At 45.8% G+C, this 19532-nt stretch overlaps 1 protein-coding gene and 1 long non-coding RNA gene across 2 annotated transcripts in view; one reads left to right on the forward strand and one right to left on the reverse strand.

Annotated features, from left to right (window-relative positions):
- The window catches only part of LOC138489261 (unconventional myosin-X-like), a 788454-nt gene that overhangs the window by 402044 nt on the left and 366878 nt on the right, over nucleotides 1–19532 (forward strand). The window contains exons 9-11 of the mRNA XM_069616957.1: nucleotides 750–853; nucleotides 10514–10643; nucleotides 11996–12114. Coding sequence (XP_069473058.1) covers nucleotides 750–853; nucleotides 10514–10643; nucleotides 11996–12114 — 353 coding nt within the window. The remainder of the gene's footprint in view (nucleotides 1–749; nucleotides 854–10513; nucleotides 10644–11995; nucleotides 12115–19532) is intronic.
- LOC138489262 (uncharacterized) lies at nucleotides 1672–18722 on the reverse strand. The gene is made up of 2 exons (XR_011274766.1): nucleotides 18269–18722; nucleotides 1672–2081 (listed from the first exon to the last, which is right to left on the reverse strand). It is a non-coding gene; the product is annotated as an uncharacterized lncRNA (long non-coding RNA).

Here is a 19532-nt window from a genome sequence, read left to right on the forward strand (position 1 = left end):
TACCCGATGACCAATAACCAAGCAGTTCACTTTCCGTCAGCTCCGATGTGGTCTTAGCAGACACAGAGAGCTCCTTGTCCTACTTGAGGGCCAAGCGACTGCCCTACCTCAGCTTGACCCATTCGCACACCCATGTGTAGTGCTGCTATACCTTGTACTGCCGGAAACTGCCTTGTTTGAAGTTTAGACCCAGCCCCTGTGTTTTTCAAAGACCTCTTCGTTGAACTTGAGCAATGCTGCTGAAAATATCGCGGTCTCCCAGTGTTTTCAGGTGCAGAGTGCCTCTTTCATCTGAAAGCCTGCCTACTCTGTCTTTCTGTTGCTAGTGTTGGGGGGACAGGTGGGTGGGGTAATAGTGTTTTGATTAATTGTGTGTATTTATTGTTTAATTAAACTCTCCTTTTTTTATGGAACATTGGTTGGACATTCCTTTATTTTGGTCATCATGCCGCAAGAGGTATCCTGTTGGGTTGCAGCTGTTTCCCCTTTATAATTGGGATCACTGCTGGTTTAGTAGTAGTGTGGGGCTGAGTAGGAGTTTCATACACTACTAGTCATTTCATCAAAGCGTGATAGTCGAAGGTGAACTGTAATTACCACAGGCAATATGTCCCTATCAGGTGTGTAGTACGACACTTGTGAGGTTGCAGGGAACCTATGCACGCCTCACACGAGGTGTGATGCACGAGCACTGATCCACGATACATGCTTCCCTGAAATCTAATCCAGTATCTCTTCCCCCGATACAGAAGCTCTATGTCTCTCGGAGCCGGAGGCCTACCACTACCTCACTCAGTCCGGGTGTGTGACGGACGAGAACCTGAATGACCTGGACCTGTACAATAAAGTAATGGTGAGTCCTTCTACCTTCAGAGTTGCCCGTGCCCAGGTGGTAGGTGGCCCGGCTACAGCAGAAATACCGGTTTCAATCCCATCCTCCCCTGTTTGAATATGTCAGCGTTTTCCCAGCTGCTTATTAATCTTCATGATCAGAAGGGTCACGGCACATGTTTGAGCAGAAAGGGCAGAGCTGGAAAGAATTGGGCAATAGGGTGGGATGCATCCTGAAGGTATGAAAGGCTTTTTCCCTTTAGGAGGCTGGATTCTCACAGGTGGCACACGGTTTATAGTGAAAATGTCGACTGCAAAAATGTCGGTTTTTTTTATGGGGGTTCCCCCAACCACCCGTTTATTTTTACTAGCTAGACCCCAAAAAAACATCCAAATAAAACACATTTGAATGTATTCTTTGCCATTTTTTTCTCAACATTTTTGCATTCGACATTATACCTGGACACCGTGGCACTCCCAGAGACGGGTGTAGTTCTAGTGTCCCAGCTCCGAACCCCTCACGGGACTTCTCCCTTTCTGGCTCCTGTCTGCATGAGAGACCAACTTCCATTGAGCATGAGTTGAGGCAATGTTGGCCATGTACTGTGCATGCATGGAATGCAGGAAAAAGTATTACCAAAATCAGGTAAAGTTCCCAATTTTTTTAACGGGGGATCAAGGCTCAAGGGAACTAACTTAGAAGAGAGCAAAACATAAAGGTGAGTCTGATACCCCTCTTTCCATTGCCCCGGTGTTCTGAAGTGAAACCACAATTACAAAATAGACAGATACCCATGACATATGTTCCGATCTAAAGTCATGAACCCTATGCACATACAGTACTTAAAAAATATTTTCCATTTTATTATCATCACATGTTGTATAGCATTAAAAAAGGCAGAGATTGCCACGTACATAGTAATACACATTTCATAACAATTTGCCAATGATTAAACAGCTCTGTAAGTCTCAAAAAACAAAGTGCAACAAGCACCACTTAGACAAAGGAGGGGAAATAATGCAACAGGGTTTTATATCATTTTACCACTTTGTTTGCATGAAAAATCCCACAGTTAATTCGCATGGGTATTTTGGATAGCTGTCGACATGTTTCGGCCGTGAATTTATTTCAGACACTATCCCTAGTGTCTTTTAATCTTTCTTTTCTTAGGCCATCTTCAGGACAGAATTTCTTCAAAAGCAAGTCAAGAACGCCTTTATACCACAACAGTAGATTTGAACAACCGATTCTACAAAGAATACATAAAAACAGATACAGCATGTCAGTCTAAGATTAATTCATTACATGGGTTCAACTGTTTACAAGGTCTCCTAAACTAAAATGCTGTTAAACACATTAATTTGACACAATAATCCTATTACAATTCGACCTAGTCAGACACAAACAACAATGTACACGCTTCACTTAAAAAAAAAACACAGTGGGACACAACAAGGCAATGCAAGCGAGCTGTTCACAATTCCAGCTCCTTCACTGAATCTACAGCTTATAAATAGCACTGACTTTTTCGATACTTCTCACACGGAATGTATTTAGAGCTAAAACAATTCATTTTTATTCTTTTCATTTATTATACAATCTTTGCTAGGCTTCCAAATGTCAAATTTGATTTATAACCCAGGAGCAGCACTTATTGATGGACTGGTTCATTTTTCTATTTCTTTTAGGGCATAGATTTTTACTTACTCCAGGACTTCAAATCACGGGATTTCCCAAAGACACAAAAGGGGCCCCTCAAAAATCATACTTTAGACAAAACATGCATTTCTCAATTAGCCTCGTTCTGTATGATGGCCACAGAAATGTGTGTAGTACATTAATACCACTACTCACTATTGTCATCTGTAGGTTGTTTTTTCCAAGTGTGTAGCCCACAGTTTTACATACAGGACTATTAGAGGAGGAAAACGCGGCACAACCGCTCATATACAGTGCCCTAAACAAATAAAAGAAACGCATCTTCGTCCGAACCTTTAAAATTGGCTCCAATTCATTGTTTTCTTCAATGAAGAACACTTGTTTTATGCTTATATTATATTTAAAGGCTTTGATTTTATAATCGCATTATTGCGCCAACTATACGGCTGCACCATCAATCACATTGTGCTTACCCTTTCACAACGAGAACCACGTGTTTTCAATGGCGTGCAATTTGACCTCTTGGCTGTCACGGCAATAAATCGAGCGGAGGGGAAAACATTACTCATTCATTCCGGCGCTCGTCAAAACCCTTGGCGGCAGTCTCAGTTCAAACCTGAGGACACAGTCACACACACGAGGCGTCAATTAGCAAAACCGAGCTTGAAAGGAAAGCATAATAAGAAACAGTTATGATGGCAGAAAGGGTGAACACGCTTAGTCTTCCATGGGCGTCCGCGTTGACACTGTGTTACTCCGCGAGCACTAACAAGAAACGGCTTGCTATTTGTAGCCATTGACTGAGGTCACGTGGTTTTTTCGACTGACCACGCAGGTCACGTCACGTGAGTACTCTCACAACGGCATTGAAATTACAGTGCAGGAAAATGTACATGGGCAGCCACAAGTGCTGTGTATAATATAACCTGTGTGAGAAACCAGAGGGTGTCTCCCCCACTAGTCCCTGGGTATCTCTCTCTCTCTCTCTCTCAGGTGGCCATGGCACAGCCATCACCTTTGGATCAAGACCGTGGGGGTGTACCAGTGCAGGAGGATCACCTGGGTAAGAGGTCTTCAGGGAGTGGGCTAAGGCAGCCAATGGTGAGACGCGGTATCCCCCCCCCCCTGTTTTTGTTCACCTAACCCATTTTATTTTTTCAGATTCTCAGAGATCCCAACTCACCGACCACCCTCTTTTTACAAACATTGTGCCGATGAAGAGGGTGACTGAGAGTAACAAGACTAACCATTATACATCATACTGGACATGGCCCGTTAATTCGGTCAGCGAAAGTCAGGCACTTGACTCCAAGTGCTTACGACCGATAGCAATTAGCTCTCCTCACACACAAAAGGCAGAACGTAGATACACACTCTGACCAAGGCGGAACATGAGTACAAGCAGAACGTCTGGGGCAAAGGCAATCCTACTGGAGCAGAGTGACAGATCAAGGGACAAGAGCAGTGGGTCAAAAACCTCAAGTGTTCCCTACCGGAGGTCATTGCCTCCACCAGGCTGTGAAAGACATGTGCAGAAGGCCAGATCCCACATCAGAAGCCTGTATTGTGTTTCAAGGACACCAGCGACCCTCCCGGGTGATCGGCAGAGTTGGGGAGGTGAGGCTAAACCTGTGGTACTATCCTTGACTTGTGAATTGGAAAGTGCAGGAAAAAGTACATGGGCAGCCGTAAAACCAAGAAAGAAAGGCACAGAGCTGGTGAGTTGGCAAGCGACCTGAGACCAGTTTGTTAAATTTTGACATGGCAACATTATATCGCAAGTGAAGGCTTCACGCGTGTGGATAAGAGACGAAGAAAGACAGACCTGAGGAATGAACTTTGAAGTAAGGACAGCTGTGAAATCAGCGATACTGAGTAATGGAGTGGTCTGGCGAAGGAAAGTAGGCCACTCGAAAGTCTCTATGAAAGGTGCATTGTTTGTAACAATAAAGTGAATGAACTGCGTGAAATAAGCAAAAACTGACCCTGAGAGAAGGGGGGGGAGTGAAAAGCGGCACCTTGAATAATTTTGAGTCGAAGTGGTCCTGCAGAGGTCTGCAAAGAGAGCCATGCACATTCAAAAGTCTTCGGCATCTGAAAGCGGTCTGAGCCCGACTGAGCGAGAACCAAACTTGTTTTTTCTTATTTTTATCCGGTCCCCCGCCTCCAATATCGAGGAAGTGGGGGACACCCTCAAAAACCCCCACGGCTAACACATACCATTAATGGGGACACCCCCGCAACTCCCGCTCCACATGTTTATGTATTGGCCAATTTGTTTGAATATATTCGGTTGAATGTACCATTCAGCCAAATATATTTGAACATATATACTAATACCGGGGGACCCACATGAACATTTTTCTGAAATATTAATTGTAAGTTAGAAAGGGAGACTTTAACGTTGAAGGCCAGACGGGCCTCGATCCACTTCTTCTTTTTTTTTTTTTTTTTTTTTATTAAAAACCCCAAAGCCAAAGTGTGTCATCCTGCCTACAGGCCTTAGTCTGTGTGGTCCAACATGGTGAGAACAGCGGGTTCAGCTACATTTATTCTTTTGAACACTGATTTTTCCTTTGCAAACACTTCTCCTTTATACACTTTGTGTACAAGAGATAGGGCAGGCATTAGGTTTTTGTTAGCATAGGCCATTTTGATCTGACAGACTCCTCTAGGACTATTTTGTGTATCGTTTGATGGTCGCGACTTCTCCCGTGAGTTTTTGCAACCCAGAAGCATCAATATAGGTTTTACAAATTGTACCTCTTGTGTCAGTGTCGATACTTGTGATACCATGCCTCCCCTACACCAGGAGTGGTGCCAACTCCTGGATTTGGAGGTCTTAAGCCTCCTAAATGGAGGCTGTTTTAGGCAGAAGACAGAACTCTGCCATATATTTCTCGCCTGGGAGAGCAGAGTATTTACATTTAAGCATTCATTAATGTGGCAGCAGCAAACGTGCATTGGACAAAAGCCTACCCGAGCAATATCAATATACACCCTATGATGAAGCCAAAGGCGTGCCTGCGCTGCGCTGCGCAGTGCGGCCCATGTTGAGAACCCACACATACACAGAATAACGGTGTGACCTCATCTGGCTAGTAAAGGAAGACGGTTCCTGAGCATTGGCTGCTTGATTGAGAATCCGAATGCTGCGAGTAAAGGCATTATTTCGGTGATGTCCCATCGTTTTATGTATTGCAAGTAGCTGCACACCAGGAGCAGAGTGGCTACCCCCCTACCAGGGCAATTTCCATTTTAACAAATAGAATCCTAGTACAGCCATCGACTGGAGTGAGCAACGTCCAGATTCACTGCAGTTGCATAGATCGGCCACACACATCTCCCAGTTTACAGCCTCCACCAACCCGATGAGCGAATCGGACACTAGCTGGCCCCTCAGTGCTTGAGCCTTTGACAGCCTTGTGGATAGACGGGGCATAAATGTGTTTCAATGTGATTAAGGAAACCAATGATGCCACGAAGACATCCCCTATCCTGATCTATGCAAGTGCAGGGGTGCACAATAGGTTAAAAATGCTAACCACTATGGATCGGAGCTCCACCATAAAGACCATACAGTTGACTACATGTAAATGCTGATGGAGTGTTTCAGCTCTGATGAGCCAGACAAGTGAATGAGTTGATTGATGCATACTACACACAATTACAACACCCACCATCTTCCTGTACGCAAATCAACGAAACCGATGCAGTGAGGACATGATAGAGGCTCCTCGCCAAATTTTCAGCAAGCCTAACCAATCAAGTCAGACTCATGGAATTGGGCCGCTCCCGCGATTTGGCCCACTGCAGAGCAGAGAGAATGGAAGCTGCACTCCACAAACCTGGCCTAGTGGATGTCCAGGCCGCGAAACAAATCATATCTGGCCAATCCTATGCGAACAAAGTGGAAACGTACAGTGAAGCCCACTAGAAAGCAAGACCGTACGTTGATACGATTACTATGGGGATACACTTTAACACAAAGAAGTGTGCCTGACTATCCAACAGTATGCAGAGCCATGATGGACGCGACTGCCCTCCACAAACCTCCAGGCCCAAACCTTGAAGAGTGGGGCACGTACATGCTGCATCCCCCAATAGATGCTGAAGATTCAGATGATGAGCAGAAGGGAGTCTTAATACGGGTGCTCATGCATAAGAGGTTGATGTAGCCAACCGAAATGTTGAGTACCAATCACAGAAATGGATGCCATCATTGGCACTGAAGTGGCAGTTAGCGTAAAGGGACAGAACCAATTCAAACCGCTCTGCCCAGAACCAGCCCTTTCCGCACAACTGTGAGAATGTTCATGGAGGAGAGACCCCACTACACATTAAAGGCATGTTTCTCACTGACATTAAACATGGCAAAACCATTACCGGCAAATACTTTGTCACAACCTCCAGCACCACAATGCATCTTTGCTGGGATCCTGCTGAAGACATTGAGCTAACTATAATCTAATATTAAGTAACATAGCATTTACACTAAAGTGCTTTCCGTTGAATATTTGTTATATACAATTATTACCCAACTGAAATTGATACTCCTTTAACAAATAACAGCTTTAACAAATAGCAAGAGCTCTTTCAAGGCATTGGATGTCTGAAACATCAAGAGGTCTGGCTACACATTGATGAAACTGTAAAGTAGAAGAAGCTGAAATAATTGGGTGTGTTCAGCTGTGGATATCACCCATAGTACTTGCATGGAAAACAAAGCAACTGAAGATGTCCACATCTGCATTGATATGCATTTGCCATAAAATGAGAACGCCATCCAGCACCTGCTATGACCAATTTGCGGACTTACGAGGGGTGCAGCACTTCATGAAACAGAATCTAAACCCCGGCTACCAGCATATCACCACCCCCCCCGGATTCCAGATATATTTGACCTTTTCATTCTATGTGGGCCTCCATCACTACAAGAGACTAAACTATGCAGTTTCTTTATGTGGGTCTAGTATTTAAAGGAATGATCAGGGGTGCTCTGGTAGGCATTTCAGGCATGCTGATTGTCGGGAATGAAATTGCCATCTTTGCATCATTGATGGCTGAACACCATTCTCTCTTATGGGAGGTTCTTCAGTACCTGGAGGATCACCTTTTTAAACATTCATGAGAAGAAATGAAGGTTCAACAAGTACAGGAAATTTTTTTTTTCTATGTATTCGGTGACCAGAGCAGATCGATGGATTCTTGATGAGTTGTCCAACTAAAATCAGTGGTCTGCCTCACAACCAAACAGTGGTGTGTAGTTTTCTCGGAATGCTTAACAAACGCGGCAGATTCATCCTGAACATCCGACAAACTCTGAGACAACTCTGATGGACCATTGAATTCATGGGATTCATTGCAGCGGAGGGCATCTTAAGCACCCAAAGATGCCCTGACAACACACTATGATGGCTTACTTCTTCCCCACATGAATCGCGGAACTGCTCACTGATGCCATCCCATGTTCTGTTGGCACAGTTCTGATACTGCATTTATGGTTTGGTAATCACTGTTCCAGTTGCTTATGAGCGTAGCGGACTGATGATGCCAGAGACTCAACTTTCTCCGATCAAGATGGATGCCATTGCCGTACTCTGAGGATGCAAACTCTTCCTCGTGTACAAATGTGGACATCATTTCTCAGTGGTGCTGGATCCCAAGTCGCTTAATCCTATCTTCAAGGGCACAGCCCCGTGCCCTCCAGAGCGCATTGAGAAATATACCCTCCAGGTGCAAGAAAAGGAACTCCATCTCAACTACCAACCTGGCACTGACAACACCGCCAATGTTCCACCAATGCACCCTTGGCAGCCATGAAGGACGAGCATTAGGCTTAAAGGACTGAGGAGCATCCCCACCCCCAAATCTGTCCTTGAAGAAATTGCTAAAGTATTAAAGTATCACTGATGCAAATGGTCTTTTTGTGCCAAGACAGCGTTCACCAGTGGCAGGTGCAAAGGATTCTTGGAGACTAAACAATGGACCACACAACAAACCAACCCCAAATATGACCAAAGGTTTGTTGCTCTTCCGTGGCAATTTCTCAACACAGCTTCCTTCACTGCCCACTGGACGACGCCCATTGGTGGTAGTATATGATTTTTGAAGATTCCCGGAGTTGTAAATTGTCTTCTACTGCTGCAGTCCTATGCAACCTCAAGATGTTGGCCATGCATGGGCCTGCCCGAACTGCTAAACACGGACCGCGGGCCACCATTTCAAGAAAGCTGAATCTAGAAGATTTAGGGATGAAACACGCTTGCATTACACCCTGCTGGTAGCAAGCTAATGGACACACCGAGAGGGTAATGGGATTACCCCAAAAATATGATAATTGTGCACAACCAATCTGCCGACTGGAAGAGTTTGTCTATATCGGTTCTTGTAGGGCTACCAATCCATGCCACTTGCCTCTACAGGAGTGGCTCCTGTGATAATAATCGTGGCCTACTCCCCAAGAGCCACCATCCTTACTCGTGCCCCATAGTGCCCACCAGCTGGGTACTGTTGGCGATCAAGTACTGGTGAAGAACCGAAGAATTGGACTACATTCAGCTTTCCTTTTGAGCCCTCATTGTTGACTGCGGTGGCCAATGAATGGACCATAATAGCCGCTCCGAGTTTCATCGACTGCAATAAGAAATCCCTCACGTTTCAAGAAGCTGAAGCAGGAGTGCGGAGAAGGTTCCAGCCCTAATCAAGCTCATGAATCGCAGGATGGTGTTCCCAGCACACCCGGTGCTGGCCTCAGAAAATGGCGATGCAACGATGTTTGACGTGGAAAAGACTGCATCGGACAACACCACCAATAAGACCAGAATCGCTGGCCACGACTTGCCAACAGCCCCTGCGGGGACTGGTAAGAACACAACAAAAGCGTTTTAAGGACTGTGATTAACAGAGCCCAATTCAGGAGCATTATTGAATTGCCACACAGTATGGCTTTCAAATACTGTGTTGGTGTGGAATGTGGTGCTCACATTAATCGAGACTGGCATACTGTGGGGCGTGCACGCACGCACGCACACGCACACACACACACACACGTGCAGGCCCACACGTGCAAACACACACACACGCGCAAACACACACACCCCTCTGAGAGAAGCTTTGAATCAAAGGCTGCACAGTGCCCAACACCCCCTACCCCCCACACACAGTCAATCTGAAGGCAGCCAACCTGGATCTTAAGCCCCATTTCCACTGATCAAAATCCACAAGGAATCTGGTTCAGCAGCAGGACTCTAGAAAACAACAATGTCCCCCACTGTACACGAATGAGGAGACCACTTCCACATCAAAAGCATCTCCCTAAAGGAGCCTCAAGAGAACACCTTCATGAAATCCGAGGCCGGGCTGGGTCCTCCTGTCAGCCATTTTGTCAGTGGTTGCCTTTGGGTGTGAAATAGTTTTACCTGCACTTCCATCAGTGTGAGTAAGTTATTTTGACGTAATGTTTGCAGATACTCCTATCAGCAGTGTATTATATAACAGGAGAGCTTATTCTTTGAAGCTGTGGCAGATAACATGTGATACTATATCCATATCTAATACAGAGCGATCTGATAGCCAGAACTTTCTAGAAGGATAGGCGTAATCCTGTCAACGGGATACTTTTAACATGTGGCTTCTGGCCCCAATGCTTGTGATTAAGTGGCAACGCCTGGATTGTGGATTACACCAGTTGTCCCAAATTCTTCTTGTCCTGTAATGTAATGCCTGGGGGCTCTGGTGGATAAGGCCTAGTACCCCTTTTCAGGGATTACATCACCTGATTCTCAAAGCCCTTTTGATTAACACCCCCCTTCCCAAGTGTGGAGGTTCAGTGGTTTGTGGAGCAGTCCTTACTAGGGATTGTGTAAATGTCCTACTTCTATGTGTTAACGTGTATTCAGCCATGACATTGTGACAGGGCACCTTTTTCTGTCTTCAAGCTCTGAACTTGCAGTTCTGAGCCGGCATGGCCATTCATGAACCTTCGTTTTTAATCCCTTTTTGCTGCATCTCTTTGAGCAGACCGCCCTGAAGGTGATGGAGTTCAATGCCGAGGAGATCCGGGACACCTTCAAGCTCCTGTCGGGGATCCTCCAGCTGGGGAACATCCAGTTCATGACCGCAGGAGGAGCGCAGATCACCACCAAGGCGGGTGAGTACCTGGGCCGGTTCCTGGTGAGCACTATGGTTATCTGAGGGGATGCCTGGGGCCTCCAGATACCTTGCTCTGGATCCCTGCGCTAAGTACCAATGCCCTCAGTCAATGAGAAATGTGAGCCCTACATTAGTGAGGTCCAAAGTCCTGGATTCATGGGTACTGTAAAACACTGGTGATGAGCACCAGAACCCTCAACAGGCATCTTGTACTTTCTTTGTGTACAAAGTAAGGTGATAATAGGATATTCTGTTGAGGATTGTCTTCTCAGTCATAACTCAATGAAAGCCCCTTGAGAGGAATTGTGCAAATAGCAAAAAAAACCTTTCTTTTTCCATCAGCCGGACTGCAGCAGTTTCCCATGCCACAGGTGTCAGTTAGCACGGCAAAGACTCAGAGCTTGTCCATTTTGAACACACTTTTTTTTGTAGAAAATAAAGCATTGCACAACTACCTCATATTAATTTAGCATGACCGGTTGTTTTTCCACATCTTCTGAAGTGACGCATTTGCTTCAGATTTCTTAGCGCACTGTGTCCAAGACATAGATTAGCCTCTGTGTTTTTATTGGTTACCCCAACTGGCTTATATTTTTCCTGACTTCATGCCAGCTTCATTTGTAAGCACCACTGTTGAAAAATAATATATTCTGCTATTTAAACTGCCGAATTACTGCATATTGGCTTCTGTCCAAGCACCCCCTTTCTGAGTTTGCATACAGCACTACATTTTCTATTTGCTCAACACTTCTACATTTCCAGGAGATTTAAGGCCTTCAGTTTATTTGTAATTCATGATGTAGCATTCATTTTGAAAATAATGGATCCTTTTGCCATTGCTATGGTTCCTATTGTGATATGTTTTTCTAATTTCTATTGAGTGTGAATGATATTTCTTATGTTGGGGGCTACGTTCTATTTTTTGGATGGTGTGCGCAATGTAAGCATTGCTTTCTTTTTATATTGTCCTAAATAAATGTGTGCAGTGTCACCTTTTTTCCAATGTGCCTGCCTATAATAAGGGCAGCCTGACTGCCTCAATGGACAATGCTTCTGACGTTTGCACTGTTAGAGAGGATGGTGGGGCACATGCCCTGAATGACATTTTCACCTGTCTTATCACCAAAGAGGGGGAATAACTACTCCTCTCCAGTACCATCTAGATATTGCTTGTGGGAAGAAGTCTTTTTGTGGTCACTATGAGTTTCCCTAGGTGTGAAGTGTTGGGTGATTGGATATGACAAGCGCTTGTGTCCCTGGTGTAGTTACAGTACGTGTTCCTGTACTTTCCTGCCTGTTGGGCTCCCACGTCGACACACAGTGATTTCCCACATCTCCTTTCTCTACTAGTGCTGGGCCTCACCAGTGACCTGCTGGGACTGGACTCCTTCCAGCTGTCCGAGGTGCTCACCCAAAGGTCGATGATCTTACGAGGCGAGGAGATCAGCTCTCCGCTGACTGTGGAACAGGTAAGAGACGCAGTGTACTACCTTCACCTCGGTTACCTGGTCTGACGAGGGGTTTTGTGCCCATTATCTCTGTCTGCTGACATCTGGTATGTGCCACAGCTCCCCCTTGGCTTGCTTACTGTTTTTATCCCTCATCAATCTGTGCCACCGGACTAGCTTTTTGGCCTTCTATGGGACTGTATGCATCTTTCACCGTTGGTGGGGCCTCAGCCTATTTAACACAATATCCGCTTTCCTTCTCTACTGTTACATCTGACCCCGCCTCACTTTCTTCTTGTGGCTTTCTCTGTGCCCGTCTGTCTACCCCCACATCTGTCCTTTCATGCCGGCCTACGCCTGTCACCCAGTGCCAGAGAGAACATTTGGTGCCAGTGGTGGTAGGGGTCTCCTGAGGATGTACTGAAATTATAAATCATTTGGGTTACACCAGCCCACAGAGTGAAGACTCATGATAAATAGTCAGGCATTGGCAGATCACAGCATAGGGTCTTTCCCTGGGATACCCAGCAGTGGCAGCATCTGATTTTTCCCAGCAGGAGGTGTCAGCATTTGCCCTGACTTGGCACAAGTCCAGTGCGCTATACCAAATCACTATTTGAGTACTCAGTGTGTGGTTCTCTCGCCCAACAAAATCTTTCAAAATAAACAGGAAAAGGTTCTCTTGGCGAATACATGAGAATATCCTAACAAATGAAAGTTCACCAACATTACACAATCCATTTTCAACAACTTTCATGGTGCCTTTCTCAGATATATATGTTGAGATAAGCTGGTAAGCGAGCCCAGGGTAAATGTGCTCACCCTGTGACCTATTGCCTCTATGGAAACACACTTTCACGATGGCGGCAACCAATATATGCCAGTATTGTCACTGTAAAACATGTATGTGCGGTTTTTGCCTAATATATGCCATTATTGCCATTTAGAAACTGTTCCTGCTGTCTGTGCCCATTTTATGCCAGAATTGCCATTTGAAAACATTTTAATGTTGCCTGTTCTTACACGTAATGATGGTTCCCTCTTTCCCTCCATTCTGGGCATCATCTTGGTGGCAGAAGCATTACTTGTGGGAATCTAGAGTGGGGTGTGGGGGATATGAGAGGCGGAGTTTTACAGGGAACAGGAAACGAGAGGGTTGTCCGTGAACACGAGCAAGCTGTATTGTGAATGGTGGCTGTGTGTTGCTTGGTTGACCTATTTGATATGATGTGGCAATGCAACGTGCCTATACACATTTGAGCTTCAGATAGACATTCTAAAATATGGCTTGATGCTGCATACTCTGCCCCAGTCCCGGTGATCAGGAGGCAGAGCGTGCAGGCTGCGAGGATAGCTCAAGTGCATTCTTCTCACCTTGGGACCACACCGATGCCATGCATCATGAGTTCGATACCCTGGTCGGGCGTCGGGCCAGCTCAGCCCTTCATTCCCTCAACTCAATAATCGGTGTACCACTTTGTTGGTAATTATGTATATGGTAATTCAGTAAAAAAAACTTTGTTAAAGGGACGTTATGGTTCAAAGTAAAACCGAAAAAAAACCTGAGATTCGCCAGTTATGGTAAGGTAAGCAACCATAACTCGCGCCACCGTGCACTGCTAACACTAACACCCAGGACATCAAAGATGACATCACAAATGTCATTGATGACATCACTGATGACATCACATGGCTGGCTCTCCCTTTTTTCCTTTACTGACATATCTAAGCCACATAGTTTTCTTCAGTAACAGTCAGGAAGTAAAAATTAAAAAGGAACTATATTTGTAGACTTAGGGTATAAAGTCATATCATATGAAACATATACATAGCAGAAGACACAGGCTTGAAAGAGAGCAATCCTTTCTGTGCATGAAGATAATCATTAGGGTTATCAGCACTTTCTCATAGTTTTATTTTTATTACTCTACCTTCCCTGTATATGCTCATATTTGTATACATTGTACTCACTCTCCTCTCCTTAGGGTTCACTGACATCATGTGATACACATACATACAGTAAGTAGCAGCTTTGAAACAGAGCAATCATTTCTCTGCATAAAGATAATCAGTTAGGTTATGAACTCTTTCTGCTACTATTTCTGCTTTTTTGCTTACTTCTCTGTCCCTGTATATACTCATATTTGTATGTGTTGTTGTCTCTTTGTGTTTTGTCTGTAATAATGTAATTATGTATTAAGTGGGATTTATTAGCTACTTATTACATGTTTCACAGTACGCAACACTCTAATAAGAAAGCAGTTATCATTTCATTATTCTACATGGCAAGATTATGAATATTGCACCATCATCATGTATGCTGCACACACTGCCTAAGTTTCTGCATGAGTAGCTTAGTATACTGGATAGAACTTCATAATAGAATGCTATTTATATCAATGCATTGCGTAATGCACTAATTAGCTCATGATATTTATTCAAATGATCCTTGACACTTTTTGGTCAACATTGTAAGAATCCCTCCTACAGAGTTTTCATGAAAAGTAAATGTCATCAGTGATGTCATCAATGACATTTGTAATGTCATCTTTGATGTCCTGGGTGTTGGTGTTAGTAGTGCACGCTGGCGCGAGTTATGGTTGCTTACCTTGCCATAACTGGCGAATTTCAGGGGGTTTTCGGTTTTACTTTGAACCATAATGTCCCTTTAACAAAGTTTGAGGATTCGTCCAGAGGGAGCGAAGTTATAAGCCACCCAAATAATGCTCTTCCTATGGAAACACCAATTTAACCATAACTACATGGACGCTACCACGTCCATACAATAAGCAGCATCAGTTACCGAGCGCTCTGAAGCAGGATTTCCAGTGATATTGTGCTATATTAAACACCAAAAACAGAGACACCTTGGCTTGTGGTTTACTTTGAAAAAGTTATGTGCAAATGTGTTCCTCTTTTGCCGAAGTCTACGTCCTGTGCGTATTTGCAAACTCTCTTGATAGCAGAGTGGCCTCCGATGCAGCCCGGGTGCCCTGGTATTGGGAGGCAGGCCAAGCTACTGGTGCCACTCCCTCCCAACCACCATCTCTTCTCTACCCGCCCATCACTGTGGCTTCCATCTGTCTGTACCCCTCCCGCCCCTCTGTGCCCTATATCCCGCCTCTGTGTATCGCTGGGGATATTGCTAGAGGCTGGTGACGTGAGCAACCAGCCCAGGCATAGACGAGGAAGGTGCTGGGGGATACGGCAGCCATATTGGCTGTGCCCTGCTCCCACGAGCACTTGCTTACCACAGTTCATATTGGTGTTTATTGGATGCAACACTTCCATAATGTTGAACCTCAATTCCACTCTAAACAGTTGCACCTTTTGATCTGTCACCAGAGAAAATCTCAATTACCCAAGAATCTGGTGGCCCGCCAGGACCAAGTGGTGACCACGGAGGAGGAGATTAAAAAAGCAAGTTAAAAAACGGAGGAATTCTGCTGAATGGAGATGGACAGGATGGCAGGAAGTGTGAGCAGAGAACAGGGAAGCGGCAGTAAGGGAAGGAACAAAGCAAAGGGAAAAATGAGGGTGGAAGAATAAAAATTAGCTCAGGAAAGAATATAAAAAAGAACAAATTAAAGGAATCGTGAGAAAGAAACAGGGTGACTTAAAATAGCATGAGGAACAAAAGAGAAGGAGGAAAAAGACTGGGGTGATTAAACAGAAAATGAAAGAAACATGGAGGCAGAGGGGAAGAAGAAATGAAGGAGAAAAGAGAAGACATTACCAGACTAAAAGAAAGGGCGGGGAAGGGGACCTGGGAGAGCATGCGTGATCGACAGCCAGGTGCACTTACAAATGGACAAAACAAGACAGCCAACACAATCTGGTTTAACAATTCTCAAGTATTCTTAGAAAATCTGCTCCAGACTTCTATAAGGCTACTTCAAACAAAATCCACAGACATCTGAGCGGTCCTCGAAATGACCCAGACATCTGAGCAGTCCTCGAAATGACCCAGACATCTGAGCGGTCCTCGAAATTACCCAGAGCACCGAGCAGTCCTCGCAAATTACCCAGACCACCGAGCGGTCCTCAATCACCCAAACCTGTGAGCGGTCCCCAGACCTCATTCACAAGCACATTTTGTTCTACAAACAAAATATTTTTGGCCAAGATTCTTGGCCCCCTAAATGTCCAAGAGAACTTTTCAACATAATGCATCCTTTCCTTTCATCGGTTGGCTCTATGAGCACCACCTCCCAGATTCAGCATCTCTGCAATGTCCCCTCTTCATTGATTATTAATAACCTAGTGGAAATCAATGGGAGGATCATATAAGCCCACCCCGCTTTAATCCTAGATCATCTGAAGTCTGAGTTCTCCTGCCTAGTCGAACCTTCCACGCATCCCTGCGACCGGAGCCCCCTCACGTGGCTGAAGCGTGTGCTTCTACAGTCTCCAGCCCATGACCTCATCCATCAACAGCTCCCTGAAATAGAAGAGCATTTTCAAGGCACTGCATCTACTTCTAATAATTAGAGCCTCCACGGCATTTGGCAGAATGAATGTCCATGTACTTACCTTAAAGCCATCCTCCAAACAGCGAAGCGCTGTTTGAGTTATTTAATCAACGGGCGATCGTATAAGCCTCCAGTACAGTGCTATAGTTTAGGGTCATCAGTGGTTGACTGCGTTGGATGGCCCCCAGCTTGCCACCCTTAAACCCTCTAATTGTCTCTAAAAGATCTTCCAAAGTATCTAAACCAGGCTGGTTACTCGTTCACAAACATATGCTATCATGGGTGTCGGTTTGATTTTTCAGGCTTGTAGCGGTGGGTTGAGTGTGGACCTGCCCAGTCTACCATTAAACAAGGCCTTCCCTGTCGGCACAGAAGCGAATCCTTCCTTTTTCCCCTGCAGGAAGATTTATTTATTATTTATTTATTTTATTTGTATAGCACGCATACCAGGCCTGTAGGCATAATAGCACTGGCTATTACCCAATCGCGGTTGCTCCATTAAGCTTGCACTTGCACTATTGCAAGCTTGTCTGCCAGATTCCTAAATTCATAACCTCCAAAATTTGAGACTGACACTATGTGGCTTGTATTGGGCATGGAAAAAACCACCAGTTTATCTTCCCACCAGAGAAGATTCCACTGGCTCGCAGTTCGTGCCATGATTTGCTTTACACTGCTGTTTTTCCCCTTGCATCGAGTGCATCAAGATGTTTGAGTCCGCTGAAGGCGGTCCAGTGACGCAGTGCGGTCCTTCAGCTGTGATCGCTTTGAATCAGATGAAGAACAGGCGGGAGATGTGGTCAAGTCATGTCTCGAAGAGGTCGCGTCAGTTAAAAATCCAAATATTTGATGTGGTAATCGGCTCAAATGGTTGGGGCACATGCAGGCAATGGTAAAGCCAGTGGCTTGAATTGGAGCGAAAAGCAGTGAGTGTCAAAGGCAGCTCCTAGAAGCCTGGAGCAGCTAAAAAAAAATCGCGTTGGATTTAAAGTGATTAGAGACTGGAAAATGGTGCCCAGAGCTGTTCCTTGATTTCTGGTTGCTGGGGGACACCGTTCAGGGTCTCCAAGGGCAAGGCGAGTCCTTGGTCTGCACTTCCCAGTTAGGAAGGTTGCCATATTGTACTTGCAGGGGCTGTCGCCTCCAGTGAACAGGATCCTGGTTACCAGTTAGCCTGCAGGCAGACCTTGTCCCCAAATCTCCCTCTGGGGATGGCTGCAGGAAGGGTCTTTCTCCCTTCTTGGAGGCATCCATCTTTACCTCTATGGCAGAGGCTTTTGGACATACTGTACCCCGAAAGCGCTCCAGTGAAATCCTTGTTCGATGGGACAAAAATACGACCCACTTAAGCGGGTGGTTTTACTCCATCATCTAGTCAATCGGCCACAGGTCGGTCTCCCAGCTTCTGTAAAGGTCTAGTCCTGGCGGCTGTGTTCAGTGTTTTTTTCTGGTGATGTCAGTCCCAGAGTGCTTTCTCTGCAGGAAGTGGGGAGCTGGCACAGGAAGTGTGGCAGCCCTGGCAGATTCCAAGAATAACTAGGTGCAAAGAAATATTGTTTACAAAAATATCTGTTTTATACCCATTTTAACTCTCGTATTAAATATCCACATCAGGAATGGGACTTACTTTTTCACTCCCTAAAAAAACATTTTACTCAACGTTAGAAAATGGGGATTAAAACAATGCGACCTCGGACTCTTACCTGGAGCACTGCTGCTTCCTGCATTTCCCTCTGCTGTGTTTTAGGGTCGCGTGCCCCTCTTCAGTTCCCCGCCTTTATGCTTCCTCCTTACTCCCTATTGAGGGCTGTCCTCCTTGTGCCAGCCTTCCTGATGTATTTCTTCCTTCCACGCCTCTTAACCGCTTTGCGATTGTAGCACCTAGAGGCAATGCGTTGTTCGCTGTACACTGACCTATACTGACACTATTACAATGTATTATTGGGTTGTGATGAAAACGTGACACCGTTGCAAACCCTGAAACGCACAAGGCTGTAAACGCGCTCTTAATGGAAGAGGGGGGTACGGGGGGCAGTCAACCATCGAGCAGTGACGGTGGGCCGGTTGTGGCTCCTGTAAGTCGCCCCTTATTTGCTGTTCAGACCCGCACCTCCATCCCTCTCTATTGGAAATTCTCCCTGGCCTGCTGGGCGGAAGTCCTTCACTACATCTGTCAATTGATCTTAATTCAGATTTTCATATGGGAGTAGTTTCTACCACAAGGTGGCAGCATTTCCCAGCTCTTAAACTAGAGCGCCTTGCCGACCAGTCTGGGTCCTTATGCAAGTAAACGACGCTCCCGCTGGAAGATGCCACGCGGGTCTGGGTTTCCTGGGGGTCTGGAGCGGAAGTGCAAAGAATGTAGGCCGGGACGAGGCTCTCTTGCCACGTTCTGTATGATTGCTAATCTTGTGAACTAGAGCTCATGGTTGTTTGCTCGTAGGCAGGTCGGCTTTAGGGGCAGCCGCGCCCTGAGTGAATTGGTGTCCCCCCCCCGCCCCCCCCCCCGCGCGGGGGCGGGGCCAGGATGTGCCACTTTTTTTTTTTTTTTCAACCTCCTTGCTCCTTGCTCAGGAGAGGAGGTAATCATATGAATTGGGTGCATTAGCACCCTATCGTTAAATGCGCTGCTCCGCCGGGGACGCATTCAATAACAATGAGTCGCCTGATACGCCGCCAGCTCTGGGGAGCCCTTGAAAGAGCTGGCGTGGTGGGGATCTAATGGCGCCTTTTGTTATTAAAAGCACCCGCGACGGAGGGGCGCATTTAATAACAATAGGGTGCTGACAACATCACCCTATTGTCATTAAATGCGCCGGCTGCCACGGGCGAATTTAATCGCAAAAGCCTGCCTGCCGCGCCTTCTCCCTTTACGCCTGCTTGGGGGAGCCCTTGAAAGACTCCCCCGAGCTGGCGTGGCAGGTGCTAATGGCACCCTGGGGGGGCGTGGTACCCCGGGCAGTCGCC

The sequence above is a fragment of the Ambystoma mexicanum genome, chromosome 9 (genome assembly GCF_040938575.1).
Source record: "Ambystoma mexicanum isolate Mex_15411 chromosome 9, UKY_AmexF1_1, whole genome shotgun sequence".
NCBI classification, from domain to species: Eukaryota; Metazoa; Chordata; class Amphibia; order Caudata; family Ambystomatidae; genus Ambystoma; species Ambystoma mexicanum.